General features: G+C 27.9%; 2 protein-coding genes and 1 long non-coding RNA gene across 3 annotated transcripts; all 3 read left to right on the top strand.

The window, feature by feature from the left end:
* The first annotated feature begins 7233 nt into the window (after nucleotides 1-7233).
* LOC137831258 (putative WRKY transcription factor 31) lies at nucleotides 7234-11314 on the top strand. Its single transcript, XM_068638855.2, has 6 exons — nucleotides 7234-7729; nucleotides 7827-7910; nucleotides 8085-8225; nucleotides 8559-8822; nucleotides 9404-9517; nucleotides 10346-11314. Exons 1-6 carry the CDS (start codon nucleotides 7547-7549, stop codon nucleotides 10892-10894), a joined length of 1335 nt encoding a protein of 444 aa, XP_068494956.2. The 5' UTR covers nucleotides 7234-7546; the 3' UTR covers nucleotides 10895-11314.
* Nucleotides 11315-12593: 1279 nt separating this feature from the next.
* Nucleotides 12594-14475, top strand: LOC150027285 (uncharacterized). The gene is made up of 4 exons (XR_016521808.1): nucleotides 12594-12830; nucleotides 13324-13376; nucleotides 13542-13650; nucleotides 13908-14475. It is a non-coding gene; the product is annotated as an uncharacterized LOC150027285 (long non-coding RNA).
* A 4862-nt stretch (nucleotides 14476-19337) lies between these two features.
* Nucleotides 19338-20552, top strand: LOC137831259 (uncharacterized). Its single transcript, XM_068638856.1, has 2 exons — nucleotides 19338-19708; nucleotides 20149-20552. The coding sequence occupies exons 1-2, from the start codon at nucleotides 19628-19630 to the stop codon at nucleotides 20365-20367; spliced, it is 300 nt and encodes a 99-aa protein (XP_068494957.1). The 5' UTR covers nucleotides 19338-19627; the 3' UTR covers nucleotides 20368-20552.
* Nucleotides 20553-23231: the final 2679 nt, after the last annotated feature.

The raw sequence follows: 23231 nt of genomic DNA on the forward strand, positions 1-23231 counted from the left end.
CAAACATGATTTCTTTTCAACTGATAAAAAATTGAATCAGATTAAGTTTTTTTTACTCTAAAATCTCATCATCCTGATTCTTTAACTCTATATATTGAGATTTATTGACTTCATCAATTGAGAAAATTATTCTCTTAATTAGTTCATTTGTTGTAATTTGATTTATTTGGTGGCATTCCCTTCTATTTTTTTTTCTATTGCTCTCGAGAAACAAAATTTGTCAAATAAGTGAAAGTATTTTGAATTATAGAATAAATTAGATATTGTATGGTGAAAATCTAATGAATATATTAAATGTGAAATGTTTGGTTTGATCTAGTATTAATTTTTTTTTATGTTTTGAACATAGTATTTGATTTTAATATAGTCAAATTGAGTTATGCTAGTTAATAGACAAACTATGTATTAAACAAGTGCATATATGTATTTCAAACTTGTTTGAATATATATAAAATAGTTAACTTTTTGGTTGGAAATCTATTTTTTAAAATATGCATTTTTTTTATCAGCAATAAGGATTGAATAATAAGAACTATACATATAATAAAATTCAATTTCTATGATCTCCCAACCGGTAAAATGAGAGAGTCAAAATTAATCTACCACTATAAATCCCGTACAATCTCAAAACAAGCCCAGTATAATCTCACTACAACCATAATAAGGGGCAAAATAAAACAACAGACCTTAGCCACCAACCCAACAACCATCAAAATAAAGATACATTCACCCTAAACTGGACCAGGCCATTTAAATCGATTTCAAACAAGATAAAGGAGCAAGACATCAGTCAGAAAAGGAAAAGCAAGCAGAGGGTATTTTAGAAGTTACCTAGGACCAAGCCTTCTATTAAGTCAAAATGAAGATTTCAGAATGATCACCACACCTCCTTTAAAAATAACCTTATTCCTATGGCACCAAATATCTCTAACCATCGAGATCCACACACTTCCCAGCACAGAGTTAAAATGCTTTATAACATTACAAAATTGTGTGAAGTGAGCGAAAGGACCAATGGGAGCGGCCGGCAACACTCCTAACCACGCAAACATTGACCCCAAACGAGCCAAGCAATTCTACAGTCAAAGCGTAAATGACTAGTAGATTCCTCCTTCAACTTGCAAAAACAACAAACTAAAACGTCAATCGTCACCCCGCGCCGTGCCAAGTTGACTTTAGTAGCAATCTTGTTTTCCAACACCCTCCACGCCAGAACCTGGGCCGCAGGCAAAGCCTTAATACTCTAGAAAAAGTTGTACAATTTTGTAAAATATGCATATTTTGTGTTTTTGCATATCTCACTTCAACACAATTAAGTGAGAATCATTAGGTTAGGTGCAAAACAATAACAAGCAAATACTAAAAAAAAAAATGTGATTTGAACTTGGAGTGTGACAGGTGTTACATCAATTATCTTTATTTTAGTGTCTTAAGCTTGAATTACTATTGAGGTGGTAAGAATTTATAAATCCTTTTAATATAAACACATATCCTATCAGTCAAGCATTATTCTTGTTGTTTAAGCAATATGTTAGCATTCAAATGAGGATGAGACAAAAACCTCCCATCATCTCAATTGATGATTGTCATTTAGTCAATAATTACTTGCTCAATAAACATAATATATTTATGTTCAAATTGTCTTTTGTATATGTATACACATGATAATGTCATTCATTATTTAATATTTGATATTTATGTTTAAATATACATTGGGAATGAATTGAAATTAAGTATAACATGTGTGAATTGGATGGGATAAGTAAAATACCTATGATGTTATGTTTAATTAATTTATGATTGACAAAAATGCTTAAATTAGGTGATAGTTTTTAGTAAAATGTAGTTAATGGAAACATTTTGAGAAAACTCTATTTATTATATCTAATATTTTTAGACCAACAATGTTTTGAAATATATATATATATATATATATATATATATATATATAAAATAAATTTGATTTTTTTATAGTTGATCGTTTGAAATTATGATTTGTATATGTATAAGAATTATAAACTTTTTATATGTAAAAATATACTTTGTAAAAATGAAGTAATTTAAAAAATATATATTGTTTATGTGAAAAATATCAATCAAATGATTCATGCTTATCTTGATAATTAATTAACTCGCCGTAATACAGAAAAAAAAGTTATGTAAAATAGTTATACTCTTGTGCTCTTTCAACGTACAAGTACAAAGAATTTTTAAAGGATAAGTTTTTTCATACCCGAAACTTAATTATGATACTAAGGTACATATATCCAAATCATTATGATTTCTAAAGGGGATTACAATAAATTTAGTTGTTAAAAATTGCATATTAAATTGATTGAAATATTTCATTTATAATTATATTAAAAAAAATTGTCAACTGAAATATGAAGTTGTATAATAATATCTAATATTGAATTTTTTTTATAAAAAATTATATTAAAATATTAATGTGATGATCTTGAATGTATAAAATACTACTTTTAAAAGAATGAAAAATCTAAAATTTCAAATTAATCCTTAATCCTATAATTTAATCAAATAGTCTCCATTTTACTATTTTAATGATAATCTATTTTAGTAATATAATAACATGTATTAGAATTTTAAATTAAAAAATAAAATAAAAATATTATTACTTTAAGTTGTTAAATGATTATTTTGTTTTTTGTTTGGTAAGTGTAAAAATATCATCAAACCAAAAGAAAATATATATGTGACTTTTAAGAAAATTCTAATCATGGTATGAAAATCTATGCATCAAGCTTAAATAATGTTATTTATTTCTTCAAGGTGACCCCAATAAAGTATAGTCTAAGTTTTGGATTCAAATGTAGTAGAAAGAAGATGAGGTGATATTCTTTTGTTCACATACTGAAAATATGGAGTTAAACTTATTATAATAATGTTATCATTGACCAAATAATTTAGAAGTTATTATATGATAAAAAATATTATTTGGAAAAGTAAATAGTCAAATACACTTATTTATAATCTTTTAATAATTTTTTTTTCACTTTTAACAGTGGTAAATTATAACAATTAACTGTTAGAACATCATAACTTTTATATAATAATATATAATCCAACTCTAATAAAAAATGTAAAAAAAATATATAACTAGGTTAAAATAATTTTTTTTAAATGACATGAATGGAAATAGTCAATGATTCTGAACTACGTCATTAATTAATAACTACTATTAAATAGTTGTTTTGTTTTCTGAATCAGCACTAGCAGATAGTGAAAAAACAACATCAAAATTTGAAGTACGTGTTTTCATGCAATTTGTCAAACAATAAGTTAAGAATTAAAAAATGTTTGGTTTCTTTTTTAAATAAAAGAAAATTGCAGATTGTTGAGACAAACTTGGCTTCCTTTTAGTTATTAAATTGTTATATATATTCTGACCATAAAATTGAGACAATGATTGTGACTTAATTAAGGGGAAAGCTTTGAGAAATCTCTACATGGTTCCTGGGAATTTCTTAGTCTCCTCTTTGAAGAATATTAATGATTAAGAAGAAAATAAAATATAAAAAAAGTCAATTTCTCTACTGCATAAACTAATCTTAATTTTGGCACAACAATTATTTAATTTAATATTGTGACTATAGTTGAATCTACAAGTTTTCTCACAATAAATGTTTTGTTAATTAATTACTTATTTTTATTAATATTGGTTGAAGCCTATATATGTGACTTTAAGGGATTGATTTGTTCCAAATAAATTTGAAGTTATTACTTGCAAGATATAACCTTTGGCACCGTCCATGTCAGTTAAGTCAATTTAATGGAGCCATTAGAAACTAATATAAAATTAAAGGATAATTATAAAATTGAAGTTTACTCTAATGTTGATGAGTACGAATTTATTCAACGAAAACTATGAAGAAGGATGTGGTGTGACTTTTACCATTTTCCGATTAAAAAATATTTTGATTAACTCCTCAAGAATTAATATTTGTGTGAAAATATTTCGAGAAATCCTCCAATTTCAAGGCTAAAAATTCTAAAAAAAATACTCATGTTGGCAATGTATTGTGGAACGTTGATTTATTCATCAATTTTATTTATTAAAATTTATTTAATATATAAAGGTTTAACCACACTTCAATTATTATAATAATATATACATACTAATACCATTATTCATAACAAGTGAAAACACATGCGTTTTGGCGCTTATTTATTTGTATTTTTATTTTTATTATTATTATTATTATTATTACTATGTGTATTTGTATTTTTAAAATATTAAGTATTACTAAGAAAAAAAATAAGATAGACACATTTTTTCTCATTAGTTATGAGTTTTGACATACAATTTTAATAATTAAGTTACAGTAAAAATATATTAAACAAATTCAAATTTATAACACAATGGGCATAATTATATTAAAGCAATTATGTCCTAGGTTTCATTCTTAACACTTTTAAATCACTAATTTTGATTTGTTACTAATATAAAACTAAAATAGAGGAATATAATAATGAAAAGAAAAAAGCAGAAGAATAAGATGAGAAACTTGAGTATCAAACCTTTAGAAAATATCTATTTTCTAATCATTTTCCCTTCTTTGCAAGAATGTCGTATTCAGAATGCATTTATCCTCCCATCGACGCTCACACCAACAATGACATCAAGATAACTATATACCTATGAAAAGATATGGATGCGCTGTATTTAAGTAACACAGTACAAGAAAATCATTTAGATTCTAAATTTGGTAGCAAAAAATTGGTAGCTAATTAGATACCAATTTAGAAAATATTTAACAATAATATAAACTAATTTAGAAACCAACATTTTTTTTAGTTTCTAAAATGTTATCTAATTTAGTCACTATAACAACTAATTATTTTTAGTTTCTAAAACTGGTTTCTATTCAATGATTTTCTTGTAGTGACAGTTTGAGATATTTTGTTTCTCTTTGAAAAACAAGAGTAAAAAAAATAAAAATGAGGAACATTAACAATTATATTATTGATTGATCGGAACAAAATAAACGATAATGACATTGGTTGAATAAGAAATATCTTTAAATTGGTGAAAATGAAAAAAAAAACTAAATTTGTGTGGTTTACATTCATTTTTTGTTTTGTTTTTTTTTTGTTTTACTATCTTTTTCTCATACTTCTCTCCAAATTTTCTTTTGTACTATGCACGTATTATTAACTCTTTTTTTTTAAAATTTAAGTAATTATAAAATAAAAATATTAATATAACGATAAAATAGGAACAAATTTGTTTTAAAAAAACAGTTATAATAGAAAATTTCCTTTATATAAATATAAAAAAATACATCTTCTCAAGTATACTTAGGTTTACTATGTAAATATATATTTTTAACATGTACACATAACATTATAATTCTTAAATAACTTAAATACTAAAATAGTATAATGATAAATTTATGAATAAACGTTATTCTTACATAAATTTTTAAGAAATTAATGTATAAAGTATATAGGATATAGTTGTTTGTTTACAATTGATGTAACATATATAATATTTGAGTGTATTTTTACTTTAGTATTTTGTCACTTTATTATAATGTATTGTTGTTGAATTACTCGATTCTCACTTCTTCTCTCTCACAATCTCTTATTTTTTTCCCTTATAATTTCTTTGGTGACCTCCATATTATAGCGTTTCCTTCCTTGTAACACCCTCTTCTATATTAATCTTTTTTATATGTTTATCTTTGGTTTAGATTTACTTAAATTTTGCATACAACTCTTATTTGAAGTTCTCTAATTTCTCAAATCCTCTTTAAATACCACTTTTTGCATTTTTTTTACAAATTTAAAGAATTTAATTTTTATTACACTAAATAAATTTTTTTTTATAAACCATTTAAAGAATAAACAAATTATTGATATTTAAAATAAATTTTATTATTAATAAATATTTTTTAAATTGATATTTAATTAATATCAAAATTTTAGTTATAAACTTTAAATATGAATATATGTACATTAAAATTTTTTAAGAACATATTTAAAAAACACCATGGTAATAATTATAACTGTAACTAAAGTATAATGTAATTACTATTAATAAATTATTAAATAGAAACTAATTTTAAAGAACACCAAATAATTTAGTTTCTATATTAACTAAACTAAATATTATTATAAAGACTAGAAAATTATTTAGATGTAAAATAGTTTCTAAATTTATAAACTATTAGATATCAATTTAAAAACTAATTTATAAATTTAAAAACTATTTTAAATATTAATAATTTTTTTTAAAATAATATATATTCTAGTCAATAAATTTTTTATTTCTAAAATAATTTCGTTACATTCTCCCATCATTAATACAATTGATAAAATCTATTTTCTATATTAACTAGAATCTTACTCCTTTTATGTCAGTAACATCTATATCTATATATACATGATAAAAATGAAAAACTCAGTTAAACTTTTTAATATTGATTAATAATCATAAAGACTATATCAAACACTCATTTATCATACTTGTATCTTCCTCACTCTTTATCCAGCTGAGATATGTGCATATATTATTTTATTTTAACTTTGTATGTATGGGAAGGACTAACAATAATACAGTCTATATGTTAGAGACGTTATTTTTTCATTAGTAATAATTTATTAAAATTTACAAAACAAAATAAGAAAAAAAAAAGTGATGGACCCCACTTTTGTATGTTTTTCAGTAAATTTTAATCAGTGAGAGTGTACCTAAAGTACGTAATAGAGAGTGTATTTCTAGCATTTTTATCAATAATTAATGTACTCATGATAAAAAATTTCTCCTCACTAATAACAAGTCCTATATAACATTTTTAGCAACATTTTTTTTTTAAATTTAATATAAATCACTTCCTACTAATTTTATATTTTCTTATAATATTTTTTATATGTTCACATATCCTTGGTGAAGATTTGAAAACTAGTTTTTCTGAGATAAAATAATTGATTGAAGAAACTTATTTGTCTTTATAAATAAATAAATATTCTTTGAATCCCAGTTAGTTACATTTTTTTTTCCTTGTCAATGCTGAGAATTTAGAAGTCAGATCTGTGTCTCTAATAAAAGTTGATAAAGAAGACTGTGTCTCAAACAACTGTCTCTGCTATTTTGTTGGCATAATTTTCCTCCTCTCCCTATGAAAAGCTGCCACGTGGAAAATCTTACGCACCATCTTACCTCAGTTCCAAAATCTTCAATATTAATTACTGTTTGAATCTCTCCACATCACATAATATTTGGTCTTAGTCCAAACCATTTTTGTTGCCGAGTCCATTGCATCTCATTATCTCTGACTTCAACCTCTCAGAATCAAACCCTTCTCTCTCTCTCTCTTTCTCTCTCTCTTTCTCTCTCTTCACATCTTCCTTTAAGAATTCATTGGCAGAACTGTAGGACTCTTCTTTGATACTCATCTAACCACTTTCTTTTTATGTCCTTAATGCACCCTTTTCTCATTCTTTAACCAAACTCACTCTCACACACACATATATGCTCCTTCTATAAAGTGCAATTAATAGAATCTACCTATATACCAAGAACATGGAAGAAGCTACCTCCAATGATGACTCTAATATTGCACCAGTTACACATTCTTCTCTGGTCTTTGATGGGAAAAGGCTTGTCCTGGATGAGATGGATTTCTTTGCTCAGAAGAAGAAGAAGAAGAAAAAAAATGTGGTTCCTGATGATGAAATGGTGCACCAAATGGAGCTTCATGTGGATGTAGGGAAACTCATGATATTTTTTCTTTTTTTCTTCTGTTTGTGTTGTATAAAATATATTGATAAATCTTGTGTTTCTTATCTGTTGTAATTTGCAGACTAGGTTAGATCTCCTCACAAAGAGTTCCCCTACCATGGGAGAAGGATCATCGGAAGCAAAGGGTAATAAAAGAGATGATAAGGTACTTGTCTTTGTGTCAATGTATGTTTATAGCTTTTAAGATCAAAACAATATATAGATATACAAGATACTTTATGTGTGTTTACTTACATATAAAAGTTTCTTGGAATAATTAGTTTATGACAGAAATTTATGTAAGAAATTTTGTTCCCTTTCCTTTTCTGGGTTCACTCAGTTTGCAGCTATAGTAGCTGAATTGCACCACATGAATGCTGAAAATCAACGCTTGAGAGATCAGGTTGATCAGGCGAATGATAAGTACCATGCTCTACACAATCAAGTTATGAAAATAATGGAGAAACGACAAAAGAATGAGGTAAATAATATGCTTTTATAATGATAAATCTATTAAATATAATTAGTGATTGGCTAGAACCATTGTTAAATTACAACAAAATCAATGATAAAAAGTAAGAAAAAAAACACTTGCTCATATATATAATTTGACAAAATCTCATGGTTTCTCTCATATTAAATTCATTTTTTATGTAATTTTCTTGAATGATGATTTGCAAGTATTGTCGTAGTAATTAACAGTGGAAGCTTTTAATCTCAGTTTTATTTAGGTTAAATTAGACCATCCAACCTATGTTTGAATTAGGTTTTAACAACTGCTGAGTTTCTTGGAATTTTCTTTACTGGTGTGAAGGGTAAAAAAGCTGATATGATTCCAAGGCCATTCTTGGATATTGGAGTTGCTATGAAGGAAGAGAGTTCGCAGCAACATCCCAAGGGAAAACTGCAAGAAAGCAAGAATCAGAAGATCTGCACTACTGAGTTGGAGGCATCTGAAAAAGTTATTCCAAGGGTGTTCTCAAACAGTTCTTTCAAGGATGTTGACGAAGCATCAGAAACCATGTCAATGATCAAGAAAGCTCGAGTATCAGTTCGAGCAAGATCTGTTTCTTCTATGGTTAGTATATAATCTGACTTCTGAAATTTGCTATAAAAATTTCTAAATTATAATAAGTATTTTTAGTATTTTTGTTATATTTTCATCATGAAACTCAAATTTTAAATCTGACTTAAGGAGATTAAGTCTTGTATCATACAAACCAAAACTTATTTATATTTTCTAAATCTTCTGCTATATATTGTGTAGGTTTTGTTACTGACAAATAATTGTAACTTTGTACCACATAATTCACATCAATCTCTCTATATATGAAGTATTATTTTTCTAAAATTAAGAAAAAAACACACATATATATGACAGATGAGTAAAGATTTGATGAAAACTTAGTAGTTTTAGATCATCTGAAACTAATGGTTTCTTAATTATGTAACAGAAGCTTTTAAAAAACTATAATTACTTAAACTAATGTTTATTATTTGTAAGTACTACATAGCTTTATAAAAAAATCATGAGTGTCTTATAACTTAATTTCTCCATTAGATATAGATTTTCCAAAAGAAAGAAAAATGAAATAAGGTTATAGGCATGTATAAATGAATATACTGTTAAAAATAAATTTGTTTTGATGAATTGGTCAGATTTCTGATGGATGTCAATGGAGAAAGTATGGGCAGAAGATGGCAAAAGGGAATCCATGTCCAAGAGCTTATTATCGTTGTTCAATGGGGACTGGTTGCCCAGTTCGGAAGCAAGTATACAATCTACTCTTTATTTATTTTTATGGAGATTAATTTTACTTATTTTTAGTAAAAGATTTATGTTTATACGGTTAAAATTATGAATTCTGTGATTCTTAGAGAGAAAAATCTTAATTAATCACAAATTTTATCATAAACTAATAATTATATTATATTATTAAATTTTTTCCCATTTTGATATTTATTGCTTTTGCAATTATCACATGTTTTTCAATTATTTATAATAATTAAACTTAATTAAATTTTATGGAGTTATTTTCAAGTGAGTTTGTTTTACACTACTACAATAAAATCATTAAATAATTTAATAAATAATTTAAAAATAAAAAAAAAATAATTATTATATTTACTAATTTACTAAATTAGATATTATTTTATAAATTAAAAAAATATTGATATTTAAAATATTTTTTATTATTAATATAAATTTATAAAATAATTTTTAATTTGTTATATCACGTTGTACCAAAATTTTAACTACTAACTACTTTAGATTCTAAATTAGTTTATATAAAAATAACATTATAAAATTTTCTTAATAATAAAAATTACTTTAAATATTAATAATTTTTTAATTTATAAAATAATATATAACTTTTTTTTATCTTAACAATTAATTATTATTTAATTTTAAATTTTTTAGAAAATATATAATGATAAAAAGTTGAAAAAAAGATGATAAAATTTATAAAATAATTATATTGAAGTAGGTACTGGTGTTAGACAAAAAGTTTTGGAGCTATTTCATTGAAAAACATGTGAGTTTATCTATATGGTGATGAAGTTGCATGAATTAACTATTGTCCTAATGCTCCTTTGAAGGTGCAAAGGAGTGCAGAGGATCAAAGTGTGTTGATCACAACATATGAAGGGCAGCATAATCATGTACTCCCTCCAGCTGCCAAAGCAATGGCATCCACCACATCTGCAGCTGCATCAATGCTTCTTTCAGGATCAATGCCAAGCTCAGATGGCCTTCTACACCCAAGCATATTAGAAAGTGCAACACTTCCATTTTCACAGAACTTAGCAACCCTCTCTGCTTCAGCTCCATTTCCAACTATCACTTTGGATCTCACTCAAAGTGCCACCAATACTTCCTCACAGCAGCTACCACAAGAGGCACCTCAGGATTCTCAACTCAGCCTCATTTCTCCACTTTTGGCACCAAATCTTTTTAACCACCAAACTAAGCTTTCTAGCTTACATGGCTCTCAGGGAACAGAACCTGCTTCTTTTGCTGACACAGTAAATGCAGCAACAGCTGCTATCACTACAGACCCCAAATTCAGTGCAGCTCTTATGGCAGCCATAACATCAATTATTGGAAGTTCACATCCAGTGGAGACTCAGCATTGCAATAACAAATAAGACTAGTTAATTGTAATTATTAGTGATTTGGAACAAGTGCAGTGGATCATTTTCCTATTGTGCAAGGTAGAAATTGAATTCTATAGAGTTTCCTGCATTTCAAGAAATTTACAAATTGATCTAAAAGATGAGCATTTAATCAGAAGGCCAACTATTATTGAGATCTTGTCAGTCCAAGACCTATGAACCACGGTTGAACGGCGTGTTTGAAGAAATCATCATTCAAAAAAATACTTTGCGATGATTATCAAGTGCTCTCATACTACTCAGCTCTCAACATATAAGATCAAAACACTTCTTTTTAGTTATTAGAAAGGTGTCACATTGACATTCAGAAAGTTTTCTAAGTGAAAGTATCAGAGGTAAGACTTTAATGTACAATTGACATCTTTAAATATTCAAATTCAGTTTAACCTTCAACAGTCAAATTTAGATATTTGTCATGAGAGATATATAAGTACTGATGTACTATACTATGTGAATTGGATTAGAGAGTGAGTTGAAGGAGGGTTGAATTTAATTTTTTGCCTAATTATGTCTTTTTCTGCACAACACATTGAAAATCATTTCTGAATTAGTATGCTCAAGATGCTTCTCTACAATCACAAGTTAATTAGCAGCAGGGAAACCCTTTCTTTGACTTGAATGAAAATTAATACAAGCAACAACAACAGTAAGTCTAATGTTGATACATAACTTAGAGGAGTGGTTTGCAAAAGTTTAGCTTCTGGTACATATCAGAAACACTGATATTTCTCTTATAATAGTTGTACTCTGTTTGTGAATCATGAGAAAAGTTTTTAACCTTTTTTCAACATTAGTAGTTAGTACAATTCAAAAGTAATATTTTTAAAACCGAAAATTTGTAATGAACAACAAACTAGAATGAGAAGCAAGCAAGAAAGATACCGCACTCAATTTTGTTATCCTGTTTCACTTCTAAATATTAAGCTACGACTAATTTGTCTAATGAACAGCTTCCAATTACCTGAAAATTCCTCTTTGATCCAACCAACCCTGAGTTTCTCGCGATACCTCTATCTCTTTCACGTTTTCTGTCAAAAAAAATAAATTTCAACAATCCTTGACAATCTATGTCCCTGATCGAATTTCCCATTTTTGCATTTAAGAATTTTGCTGGATTATGTGATTTTGGGTTGTGGGCAGTTTGCTTCTGTTCAAAGATTGAAACTTTCTGTGAACACGTTGGTGGTAAAATGATAGGATCAATGATCACTCGCTGTGTCTTTGACACTATCCTTCAATTCAAAAGAGAACGGAAGTTGGCTCTATTACAAAATGCAGGGCCATTGTTATGGTCAAAGTAAAAATGTGTATGTTTTAGTGCTATTGGGTAGGGACTAGGGAGAAACTTGAGACCTAGGAATCCTGTTCTTCCAGGAAATAATGTGTTTGTATATCTGGAGACATGAAAATTGGTAGTAGTAACATTGTTTTTGGACTCCTTGTTTGTTATGATGGAGCTTTTGAGCTGGTTTTAGTGTTCTTGGTCAGAAAAATGTGTACTGTTTCACTGTAGTGTAAACTTGAAAATGTTAAGATTTACGTGCTATTAGCCACACAACCATCCAGTATACTTGTTGATCTAAGTTTCCTATTTTTATAGTTGACATGATGATTGAAATCTTCACAACATATTTGTTGATGAGGATACACTAAAGTTTAGTGTTTTCTGCAGATGCTTTAATTTTACAACAGATGGAAATTGAAGATGTTCAGAAAGCATGAAACTGCAACTAAACATGATATATTCTTCTATGATCGACAATCAAGAAAAGGAAAAAAAAATTGGGACTCTATGATTGAAGATGTCAATGATAGTGGACAAATGGAGCCTACAACTGGTGGCAACAAAGGAATTGCATGCGGAGTTGCCCAATAAACTATTGAATTTTAGAAGGAAGAGAAAACAAAGGTTCTCCTATAACTATTGTTATTTTTTCTTCTTGATGTTGCATTCTTGTTCTTAACTTGTGGATCTTGTTAAGTTTCATTTTGTTTCACTACTTTCAAAATTTTATTAGTATGTACCACAACTGATGAATTGAAGATGTTGATTCAATGGTGATCCTTACTTTGTTGTTTCATTAAGAGAGATAAGAGAAAAAAAAGTTTAGAATTTATGTGAGGAAGTTCTTGGCATTCTTATGAACCTCCCTCCCTTTCCCAAAAACAATAAAGAAAGGTGTAATCACTTTGTTGCATGTCTATATTCAGAGTCCTTTATATGGTTCAGTTCCTATTTATTGGCCAAAATTAACTAAATCAGAAATATGATGAGAATAATTACATGTTCAACCATAGCTTTGGACACCTTATGTGGAGTTTCATACTGTGCACCTACTGGTTAATGATATTAATACTAGTTAAACTGAATTTCCTTTTGTTAATTTTATCATCTGCTGCAGTTGGCTAATGCCAGTAAAAAGAACAAGCATGGTGGAAATAAAGAAAAAGGAAGGTATTCTTCTGATATCGTTATTGATTATCTTGTTGCTCCTTTGATATGGTTTTTGAGGCTGGTTAAGTTAACCTCTACTGAATTGATTTCAACATCAGTTAACTAATATTCTGTTACTTGTGAAGAATAATGTATCAACATGTGACTGAATTCTTTATTTTGTAGATGATGCCTAAAAAGAAGATAGCATAAAAGAACAAAGAACTAGGTTTTAAAAGTCTGCAGATGCCGCAGCATATACAGAAGCCTTTATCTTGAAGGAAGCTGCAGCAAGGTATTTTCTTACTCAATTACATTAAACTGTGAAATACTTTTACTTCATACATATATGGAACTCATAATCTTTGTTCTTGTAGATTTTAACTGTTTTGATTATTTCACATTGAGCCATTGCTCAATACATACAACAGTTTGCTATTCTGGTGTTGATACTTGATTTAACTGTGATTTATTGTAAGAGTAGTGTACTTTTGCAATTTCTGTAATCCATGAGAAATTTACAAAAATTTTGTATTGATTTTGAAATTGCAGCGATGTGTACACAGTAAAATGGGAAACTTTCGGATTCAGGTACCCATCAAAGATGATATCCCTTCCCCTTCAAATAGGTGAACACCACTCAACAACAATCATGGCTCTGGTTCTATCCAGCAAAATCACTTCATTGATTTTTCAGGAATTCTTTCTCCAATCAATGCAGAACAAACACTGTACAGAAACAGGCTACACCACCAAAAGGAACTAGTTTCATCAATCTTGCAAAATCATCATCCAGTACACTGAAACCAGGCATAGTAACAACAACTAAGGAAAGTCCTTTACAAAATGGGGACTGCAAAGATCAAACTGCATTTCAGAAAAGAAAAATATTACTTTGACAACTACATAGTCAAAGATACAGTTTACAACCTTTCAAAATTTCTCCATCTTTTCACATGGATCTATATTTCAGTAAAAAATTATTTTTACTTATACTTTTAGCAGTTATAATCAGGAGCAATTCACTGTTGAGTTTGTCAACATATAAAATTCAAAACAATATGGAGATTCTTAAGAAATTGGTGACACCAAGGAAGTAAAGTTTCTTTCTTTTGGCAAAGGCTCTGTGTGTGGGTTTAAAAGTGCTCTTTCCAATGTGATAGGCATAATGGTATGAAGTTGCCTCAGCTGCTCAATTTTGGCTTGCCTGAGCTGGCAAATTCCTTTCTAAATAAGGATTGTTACAACAAAGCTTGTGACAGAACAAAACAAAGTGTATCACTGACTGATATATTCTTAAATGAGATAGATTCTAGGAATAAATCAACCTGTGTCAGAAGGAATCAAATCAAAGTTTCCAGATAAAACCTCATCACCAAGAATAGATCCTTACATAAAAGCAGCTATCATTTGTATCAACCAACATTGATATATCTTTAGATAATATAAATTATCCTAAATTCATTTTTAGTAACGTATCACAGTATAAAACTTGTTTGCATAGTTTCATTTAAGTAGAATTAATTTATAAATATAATCAATCATATCCATCATGTATGTTGATTTTCTTTCCACCTTATTTAATTGGATTTAGCCTCCTGGTATTTGAAAACCAATTCTCACACCCCTTGATAAAAAAGACATGTTTATGTTTCAACATAAACTTTTGTCCAAATTGTTTTCAGATTATGTTTAACCATTTATCTTATTTGAAAAGAAAAAGGCCCTTCTGTTGCTTGGTTGCACCTTGGGTCCAAGCAGTAAATGGCTTCACTTCTTTCCAAATATATGATCATGACAGATAACAACTCCAATGCAATTATTGATTCATTTCATTTCAGAGGGCATTCACTTTCCCTTTTTTGAAAAACCACTTGAGTTCATGATGCATTTCTATTTCCCAGTAATGCCACTCCATTCACACCTTTTTTTCTGGTCCCCCTTTGCACTCTCCAAGCCAAGGAAAAAAAAGACCAATAAAGAACAGTTAATAACATGAAACATAGGGTGAAACAATTCTTTCAACTTAACCATGCTATTTATTCTCCTTTTACCACTGAGATGAGGTTACCCTGAAAATAGGTTGTTCACCAATTGGACTGAATTAACTACACTTCTATTTTTTCTCATTCCATTTATTTGATTTTAAGATCAAATTTAATACGGTTTGGTTCATCTATCTGTTCATGCTGACTGTTTTTATTTTATTGGCAGTTTCTAAATTGAAATATTTTCATCAGTATAATTATGCAGAATTTTTTCAAATTTCCCTAGTCACCAAGTCCCATCATAACTGATGATGTTATTATAGTGGACAAAATTAGGAAAAAACATTAAGAATATCTTCATATAAGAGTCATGAACGAACCACAAAATAAAAGTTGACTTCACATCTTATCTAAAATTTTAAAGAATTAGATACACTAGTTTTTATGATTTATATATTATTCAGTCAACATGCTCATTTGTCTTTATTCAGTTGGTACATCTTATAATGTTTTCTCGTAAATCTTCTAATAAAAAATAATGATAGCAAGATTCAGATATTTTCTCAAACACACAGGATATATATAATGCGATAGAAATTATAATAAAAAAGGGAATGTTGACATTTATTTTCTTGTTCATTCTCTCTTCTTTTCTATTAATGTATATAAATAAGTCTTTGGAAGAAGAACGTTGAATGCTAGGATCATAAGAAAAAAGTTGTTAGGTTGCCTCTTTTTATTAGTAGTGTTTTGTTTATTCTATTTTGCAAGGGTATATTTGTATGGTTTTTTCACCTTTTATGAAAGTACAATTTTGTAGAAGTACAATTTTCTTTTTGTCTCACTACTTTCATGTACAACTTCATTTATTGCTCAAAATATACTTTCGGTTCCATAACTATTAACTTATATACGAGTTTCGAATTCTAAGTTTTCTAATATGGTAAGTATTTGGATCTTATTAGTTGAGGTATGAGAAAGAAGTATATAAGTTTTTTTTTTTCGACACTTAAATAATAAAATTTTTTAGGTGCATCAAAAGCTTGGTTGAGGCTAAATAAATAGGATTATATTGAAACTTTATTTTTTTTTATATATATACTAAAGGTTTTTTTTTCATGCATTTGATATTGTGCATTTTGAAACTTTGATATCTATTATAACTTTTTTATTTGAAATTTTTACTAATTAAGAGAAGGGTGTATAAAAGTTATTATTGGTCTTAAATATTTGATTATAGTAAAAAAAAATATTCATAATTTTTATATTTAGTTTTTAAATATTTATTTTATGATATTATTAATATAAAATTAGTCTTTCACATCACTCAATTTATGGTAGGTCAAGAATTACTTTATGACAAAAATGCGTGCGATGATATTTTTTTGTAAATAAGTGGAAAAAAAATTACGTTGAAACTTGAGGGATATGAAATAAAAAATTCTCACTTACTTTAGACCAACGTATAATTTAACATAAATGATGTTTTTCAGGTTAGAGCTCACAAAGTTCGATGTAATTAAAATATTTACATTAGGTCATTGCACTTCATTTTCTTTGTATTTTGCGGCGTACCAAACTTGAAATCACTTCATTTTCTCCTCCAACAAACATTTTGAGCATGTTTCTAGATGTGTATGAGGTGATTTTGGAAGTTTAAATCAGTTGGTGTGGGTCTTTTGTCCTGGTGAGCGAGTTCCTCCAATTGAATTTTTGTTTTTGTTGCTTAAAGTGCGTCATTGAGGTAGGTGCTCTATATCTCCATTGTACTATTCAAATTGAAGTGATTGTTTTTAGGGATCTCATCTATTGAATTTGTTTATTGTGTAATATTTGTGCAGTTTAAATTATGATATTTTGTCTGTTAAATTTATAAATTTTTAGGAATAGTAAAAATTATAGGGACTAATTAATTATTTTAGTCCTTGGGATCAACTCAATCTTTTAGTTCCTAATTTGTTTAAAAATGATAGGGATTAAATTATAGAAAATTTATATAGTTTGTATTTGTTGTATTAATTTGATTTAAATTAAGTATCATATTCATGTACGTATTGAGTGAACCTTAATTCTCATTTGAGATTCAGTACAAATGGTTAAAAATTAACATTTGTATTGAATCTTGAATTGTTCGATTACGTCGTTTGGAAAAATTATATTTTTCATAATTTGTTAAGTGTATACTTAAATTTGGTGAAATTTCGGTTGAAATCATTTTGTGTTGTTTTTTGGATGCGACTCTGATTTCATTTCATGTACTTCGGAAACCAATGTGAAATGTTGTCAAAATTTTATCAAATTTAAGATGATACATTTTGTTTGTACATGTTAGTGAATTATGGAAAATGTTTTCTTGAATAGGTAGGGTCTCACCTTCAATTACAAAAGGTAGAATCACATATTGCATATATGATTGATAATGATGGAGTTTGTAAGGTACGTAGTGATGGAGCTGAATGAATGCATCTCGTTAGTCCAAAGTATGAGAAGAGAATTGATGAGTTCTTGCAATTTGCTTGCTAAAACGTAAAACCTATCAATAGGACATTATTGTTCTTGTGTTTGTTGTTTGAATTAGATATGTCGAGATATGGGTAAGTGTTGGGAATCCTCCTTAATTTAATGGAAATCATGACCAATGAATCTTGAGGTCATTCCAAAGTCTTAGAATTATATATCTCTTAAAGACTATGAAGTCCAACCTTGAAAGTTGAAGATAGTATTCTCAAGGTATCTTGAAGATGTGATAAGCATTAATTATTCACTATCTATTTATGAAGAAGTTTTCCTCTCATTTTCTATATAAAAGGAATTTGTGAGGAATAGGAAAGCAAGCAAGGGAGAAACATAGAGAGAATAAAGATATACACCATAGCGTGAGATTAGAAATCTAGAGACATTTATTTCATCCTTATTGCAAATATTGTAATTCTATGAATTTTTTTTCTGGATTAGGTCTTATGGGTTTTTATTTATCAGGTTAAGAGTTTTTTCAAGTTAAAATTTTTTCGATGTCATTATTCTATTTTTCAAGTGCCCATTTTGTATCTACATCAGAGATAAAAGTTATACCATATGAACTTCACATAGAGAAATATTAGACATATATGAGGTAAATTTTTTTTGGAAAAGTGAATGAATCATCATCTAAATAACATGATATACAATCATTTAAATAACATTGTTTAGAAAAGTGAATGAACCATCATTTAAATAACATGATATACAATCATTTAAATAACATGATATACGTGTTGATGATGAAATTTTGGAAGAATTCATGTATATGATTCTTTAAAGTTTATTTCAAGTAACAATTGTAACTAGGACTGCAAAATTAAAAAACAACGAAATACATAATTAATAAATTTCACAAAACATTAAAGAAATTTGTTATAACATGTCATAAAAACTTATTCTTCCTTGATTAATAAATTTCACGCAAGAGTCTCGTTTAAAAGCCATAAAATCTATTTATTTTTTTCAAGAATAAAAAAACTAATATTTTTAGATACCGAAATTAATTGAAGTTATTTGTTTTCTGTGAATATGTTTTCATATACTGAAATTCAAATCTCTAACTATATCTTTTTAAGGACACAAATTTCAATGAAGTATACCATATCAAATAAAAATTCCATTCTAAAATAATAATTTTCTAAAGTTGTGACAGAGAATCATTAAAAAATTTAATCGAGACGGATTTCGACATAAATATTCTTAGTATTTTCAACTATTAATGTCATGAATCATTCTACTATTGACCTATTTATTTTTATAATTAGTTTCTGTTTTGAAAGCAAGTAACACTATATTAATGAATGTAGAAGTAGTATTATAAAAAAAAGTTAAGAAAATCATTATTTTATGAAAAAATAAAAAAGTAAAAGTAGCATTATTATAAATATAATAAGTTATGTTGATTACACAAGATTTAATAAGATTGAGATGGATACAAAAATAGTTGTTTGTATATAAATAGGAAGCATATCCTGTTTTTGCTTCGACCTCTACAATGTTGTCCAATTGGATTTGGATTGCATGAATGAAGCGTCTGATGTCAACACCACCACGTGCCTATCATTTGCTTCCACCTACAGACACGTCCCCACTATCCAAACTCCAATTTTTTTTATTTTATTCTATTTTATTTTATTTATTTATTTTATTCTTTTCCTACATCATCATCGTTCTCTTAAATACAACAACATATTTGCCACAGAACAGTTGTAGTGAAAACTGAAGCTCAAAAAAAATACTTTTTTACACTCACTCTATCTAGTTATGGCTGGTGCCCAGTTCCTCAATCTTTCAAGATCTTCCTTGGTCAAGCCCTCTAGGCCTCTTCTCTACAACCCCATTAAGGTATTTTGTTTATGCTTCAATTTTCTTCTCTCTATGCTGGTGCTTCATTTTAAAAGATTGTGAATTTGTGTGTGGCAAGAACGAATTGGATGACTGTTACTGGTTTTTCTTACTTTGAATTTCGTTTTGTGAATTGGTGGGTGTTTGGGAAGGAATAGTGAATGTGTAAACTTTCTCTTCTTTTTATTCTGGTTTGTGTAATTGCATGATTCTCTTATTAAGGGCTGAGAAGTGGATCAAGTGAACCCATGAGAAATCAAGGGAAGATTTTTGGGTTGTTGGCTGTGAAAATGCAATCTCTGCTGAAATGGGTTTGTTAGAAAGTAATTAAGCATGCAAAGTGTTTAACTGGGTATCATAAATTGGTGACATTTGAATGAATATTGTGATTGATTTTGATGCACTTGTTGCTGAATTGAATATATGAACATGCATGTCAGAATTACGGGCAAGGAAGCAAGGGGAGGGGTTTGATGGAAGAGAGGGCACCTTCCACGGCTGAAGAATTTGAGAGGGTTGCAGAGGAGAAGAAGGCCAAGGAAGCCCAAAAGGGGGTGGCAAGTCAGACCTTTGGCAAGGCCATTGATGGTGCTGAAGAGGCTTCAGTAGGTAAACAAAATGTTGAATCAGTCAAGAATAGGTACAAAGGGGGTGAATAGAAACACCTTCAAACTGTGAGATATGTATTTAGCTGTTGTATATGCAGCCAGAGAATAAATTAATGTTGTCTTGTATTTCCAAAAAGCTTGTTTAATTGTCAGTGTTTTTGCAGCACAAAGAGACCAAACAATTGAAACCCTTTACCTTTTAGTTTTTGTTTAGTAAATTATTCATGTCTGCTCAATGGATCTTGAAAAGAGTTCTATCATTATAATCTGTTAACTCATGAGTTTGCAACTAATTTGAAATTCTGAGTTTGTGGGTCAAGTTCTTTACTTTGTGTGAATGATTGAAACTTCACAAATACAATTTGGTGTGGTGTGAAAGTCAAATAACCATGTCCTTTAAGCATGTGACCTCCAAATCAAGCACCCTGAGAGATTATTAGTCTCTCACACTTGACCTGTAGCATGTTAAAATAATACTAGTCTCTGACTCTCGATTTGAAGTAATAAGTAGCTTGAAAGATCACTAGTTTCTGACTTTCAAATAAACGAGTCATAGTGCTGTTTTTTTATTTCTGTTGCTGTGAAAACAAAAGGACATTCTGAGGCAAAGGTTTGCAACTTTGTGTCTATGGATGATGATTATTTTAGGTGTTTGTGTGTGGTGTTTTGTGCATGATTGGTGAATATGTTGTACTGTTGGTGGGGCATTCATGCCAACTAAAGCAACCCAGCATATCACCGGAAATTGCGCTTGGCATTGAATGCTGCTTCCTTTTTTATCCATTTTTTGGTGTTAAAACACAAAAGGGTGAGAATTTGGGGCCATTGAAGCACTCCTCTTTTACTAGGACCTCTTTGGGGTAGCTGGGTTGGATGTGTCCTTTATTGTGAAAGAAGGGCAAATGGGACCCTCCACAAGCTATGTTCTTATCCAATTCCTTCAAGGTTGGAAGTTGTTATCCAAATTTTGAAATTGGTTCCAATGAGAGTGACCAGCCCCACATGACTTGTGCGGCACCACATAAAGTAAAGAAGTGGGCCAAACAATTTAGATTCACAACTTAGATTTGATTAAGAAACACAACTTAGTCTTGTTATTTTTTAATTCTAATAATAGGAGGATTACGCACATAAAGAAAAGAACTTTGGTGAAGAACCATATGTGGGTTAAGACAACAAAGGTTTGTTAGTTCATAATAATTGGATTCATATTTCACAACAGTATGAATTCAAGTTTCACTTTCCATGTAAAGATTTTGTTATATATGAGTTTCCATTTACACAACTACAACATAAGTTCTCGTTTTTGCTCTAATGTTATGGAAAATAAGTTCTTTTGAAAGAGTAGAAAGAAAATAATAGTGAGATACTTTGTAAAAACTTATAGGGTTTAGTTGAAAGAAGAGAGAAATCTTTATTTTCAAGTGGAAGAAAAGCTAAAGAAAATAATAACTTTTAAAGCTTTGCTTTTGGAAGCTAAATTTTAACTCTGTTTTTTCTTCAATTCAATAACAGAAAATATTTGTGTTAAGCTTTTTCCCAAAGCTTAAATAAAGAGAAAATAGAACACGAAAGTGTAATAAAGTTTCTGAGTTCTTTAAGTTGGTTCATGAACATAAGTAACTTAAATATACAACTGAAGTAAAATGGGTTCTTATAGAAATTTTATATAAATTATTTACATAAGAAATTATTATCAAGGTTGCTTAATTATGAAGAATATAATTTTTAAGTTGAATGAGTTATTTTGTGAGTAGAGAGATAAATGGGACCTATTAAAAATAATTTAAGAAGTGTAGTTAAGTTTTATTGTTAAAGTTGAAATTAGTTACTTTTTAAAAACATTATGCAATAATAAAGGATCCACTAAAAATTAAATTAAGAACTTGCATCAAATATGCTATTATTCTTTCAATTTTATATAGAAGTAGAAATGCAAAAGTTTAATAAAGTATTTGTTTTGATACTATTCTCTAATAAAGACACGCTAAAGTGTGATCAAGTATCTATTTTGATATTATTCTCTAATATATAAACTCAAGTGTAATGAAGTATCTATTTTGATATTATTCTCTAAGATGTATCTCAATAATTATTCGTAAGTCCATACTATGATAAAACTACCAAAAATAACTATATTGATCACACTTTTGTTTACAATAAAAGGGTTTTTAATTTGTTTTGTGGGATTAGTTAGCATTTTCTTAAAAGCACCAGAAAGATAAATGTAATTAGAAATCTTCCTATTTATCTTTTTTAGATTTTTCTTTTAATTTTTAATTGTTGATTTGACAAACTTTCTAATAAAATAAGAGTAATTTTATTTAAGAATGATAAAAAAAATCAAATGACAGGCTTACTTAATTTTGATAAATTTTAGAGAGTAAGTAAAGAGTGTATTTGAGATGGCAACTAAAAATATATTTAATGATAAATTATATGTATAATTGATTATTACATCATTTGATTTTAATAAGAATTGGTTTTTATTTCAATGATTTTGTTAAGAATTTATTTTAAAATAATTAATTTTGTTTGAATATAAAATTGAATTCATCTTTTATATAATTAATATATATATATATGTGAAATTATAAGAAAAAAATCATCAAAAATAATTTTAAAGTATAAATAAAAAAAATTGTATAAACTGATTGAATACAAAATATAAAATTACTGATACATTCATTTTGATTTACTTCAATAATATATATAATAAAGTTATAATTACTAAAAATTATTTATAAATAATTTAATACTAATAAAATCTAAATTAATAATCACCATAAAAATAATTTATCCAAACACTACTTAAATCCCGCTTATAAAAAAGTTGCAACTTTCAACTTCGATACAATTGACCATTATTCTAAAACCGATAAAATACATTTTAAAACAAAAAATTGTTTTAAATA

The sequence above is a fragment of the Phaseolus vulgaris genome, chromosome 6 (genome assembly GCF_051622355.1).
Source record: "Phaseolus vulgaris cultivar YP4 chromosome 6, ASM5162235v1, whole genome shotgun sequence".
Classification (NCBI taxonomy): Eukaryota; Viridiplantae; Streptophyta; class Magnoliopsida; order Fabales; family Fabaceae; genus Phaseolus; species Phaseolus vulgaris.

What these genes read in the sequence shown, in the direction of transcription:
- LOC137831258 (XM_068638855.2), top strand. Translation starts at nt 7,547, where the DNA reads ATGGAAGAAGCTACCTCCAATGATGACTCTAATATTGCACCAGTTACA. An exon ending in GTAATAAAAGAGATGATAAG is followed by an intron (nt 7,911 to 8,084) that starts GTACTTGTCTTT and finishes GGGTTCACTCAG; the next exon opens with TTTGCAGCTATAGTAGCTGA. An exon ending in GTTGCCCAGTTCGGAAGCAA is followed by an intron (nt 9,518 to 10,345) that starts GTATACAATCTA and finishes GCTCCTTTGAAG; the next exon opens with GTGCAAAGGAGTGCAGAGGA.
- LOC137831259 (XM_068638856.1), top strand. Translation starts at nt 19,628, where the DNA reads ATGGCTGGTGCCCAGTTCCTCAATCTTTCAAGATCTTCCTTGGTCAAG. An exon ending in TTCTCTACAACCCCATTAAG is followed by an intron (nt 19,709 to 20,148) that starts GTATTTTGTTTA and finishes CATGCATGTCAG; the next exon opens with AATTACGGGCAAGGAAGCAA.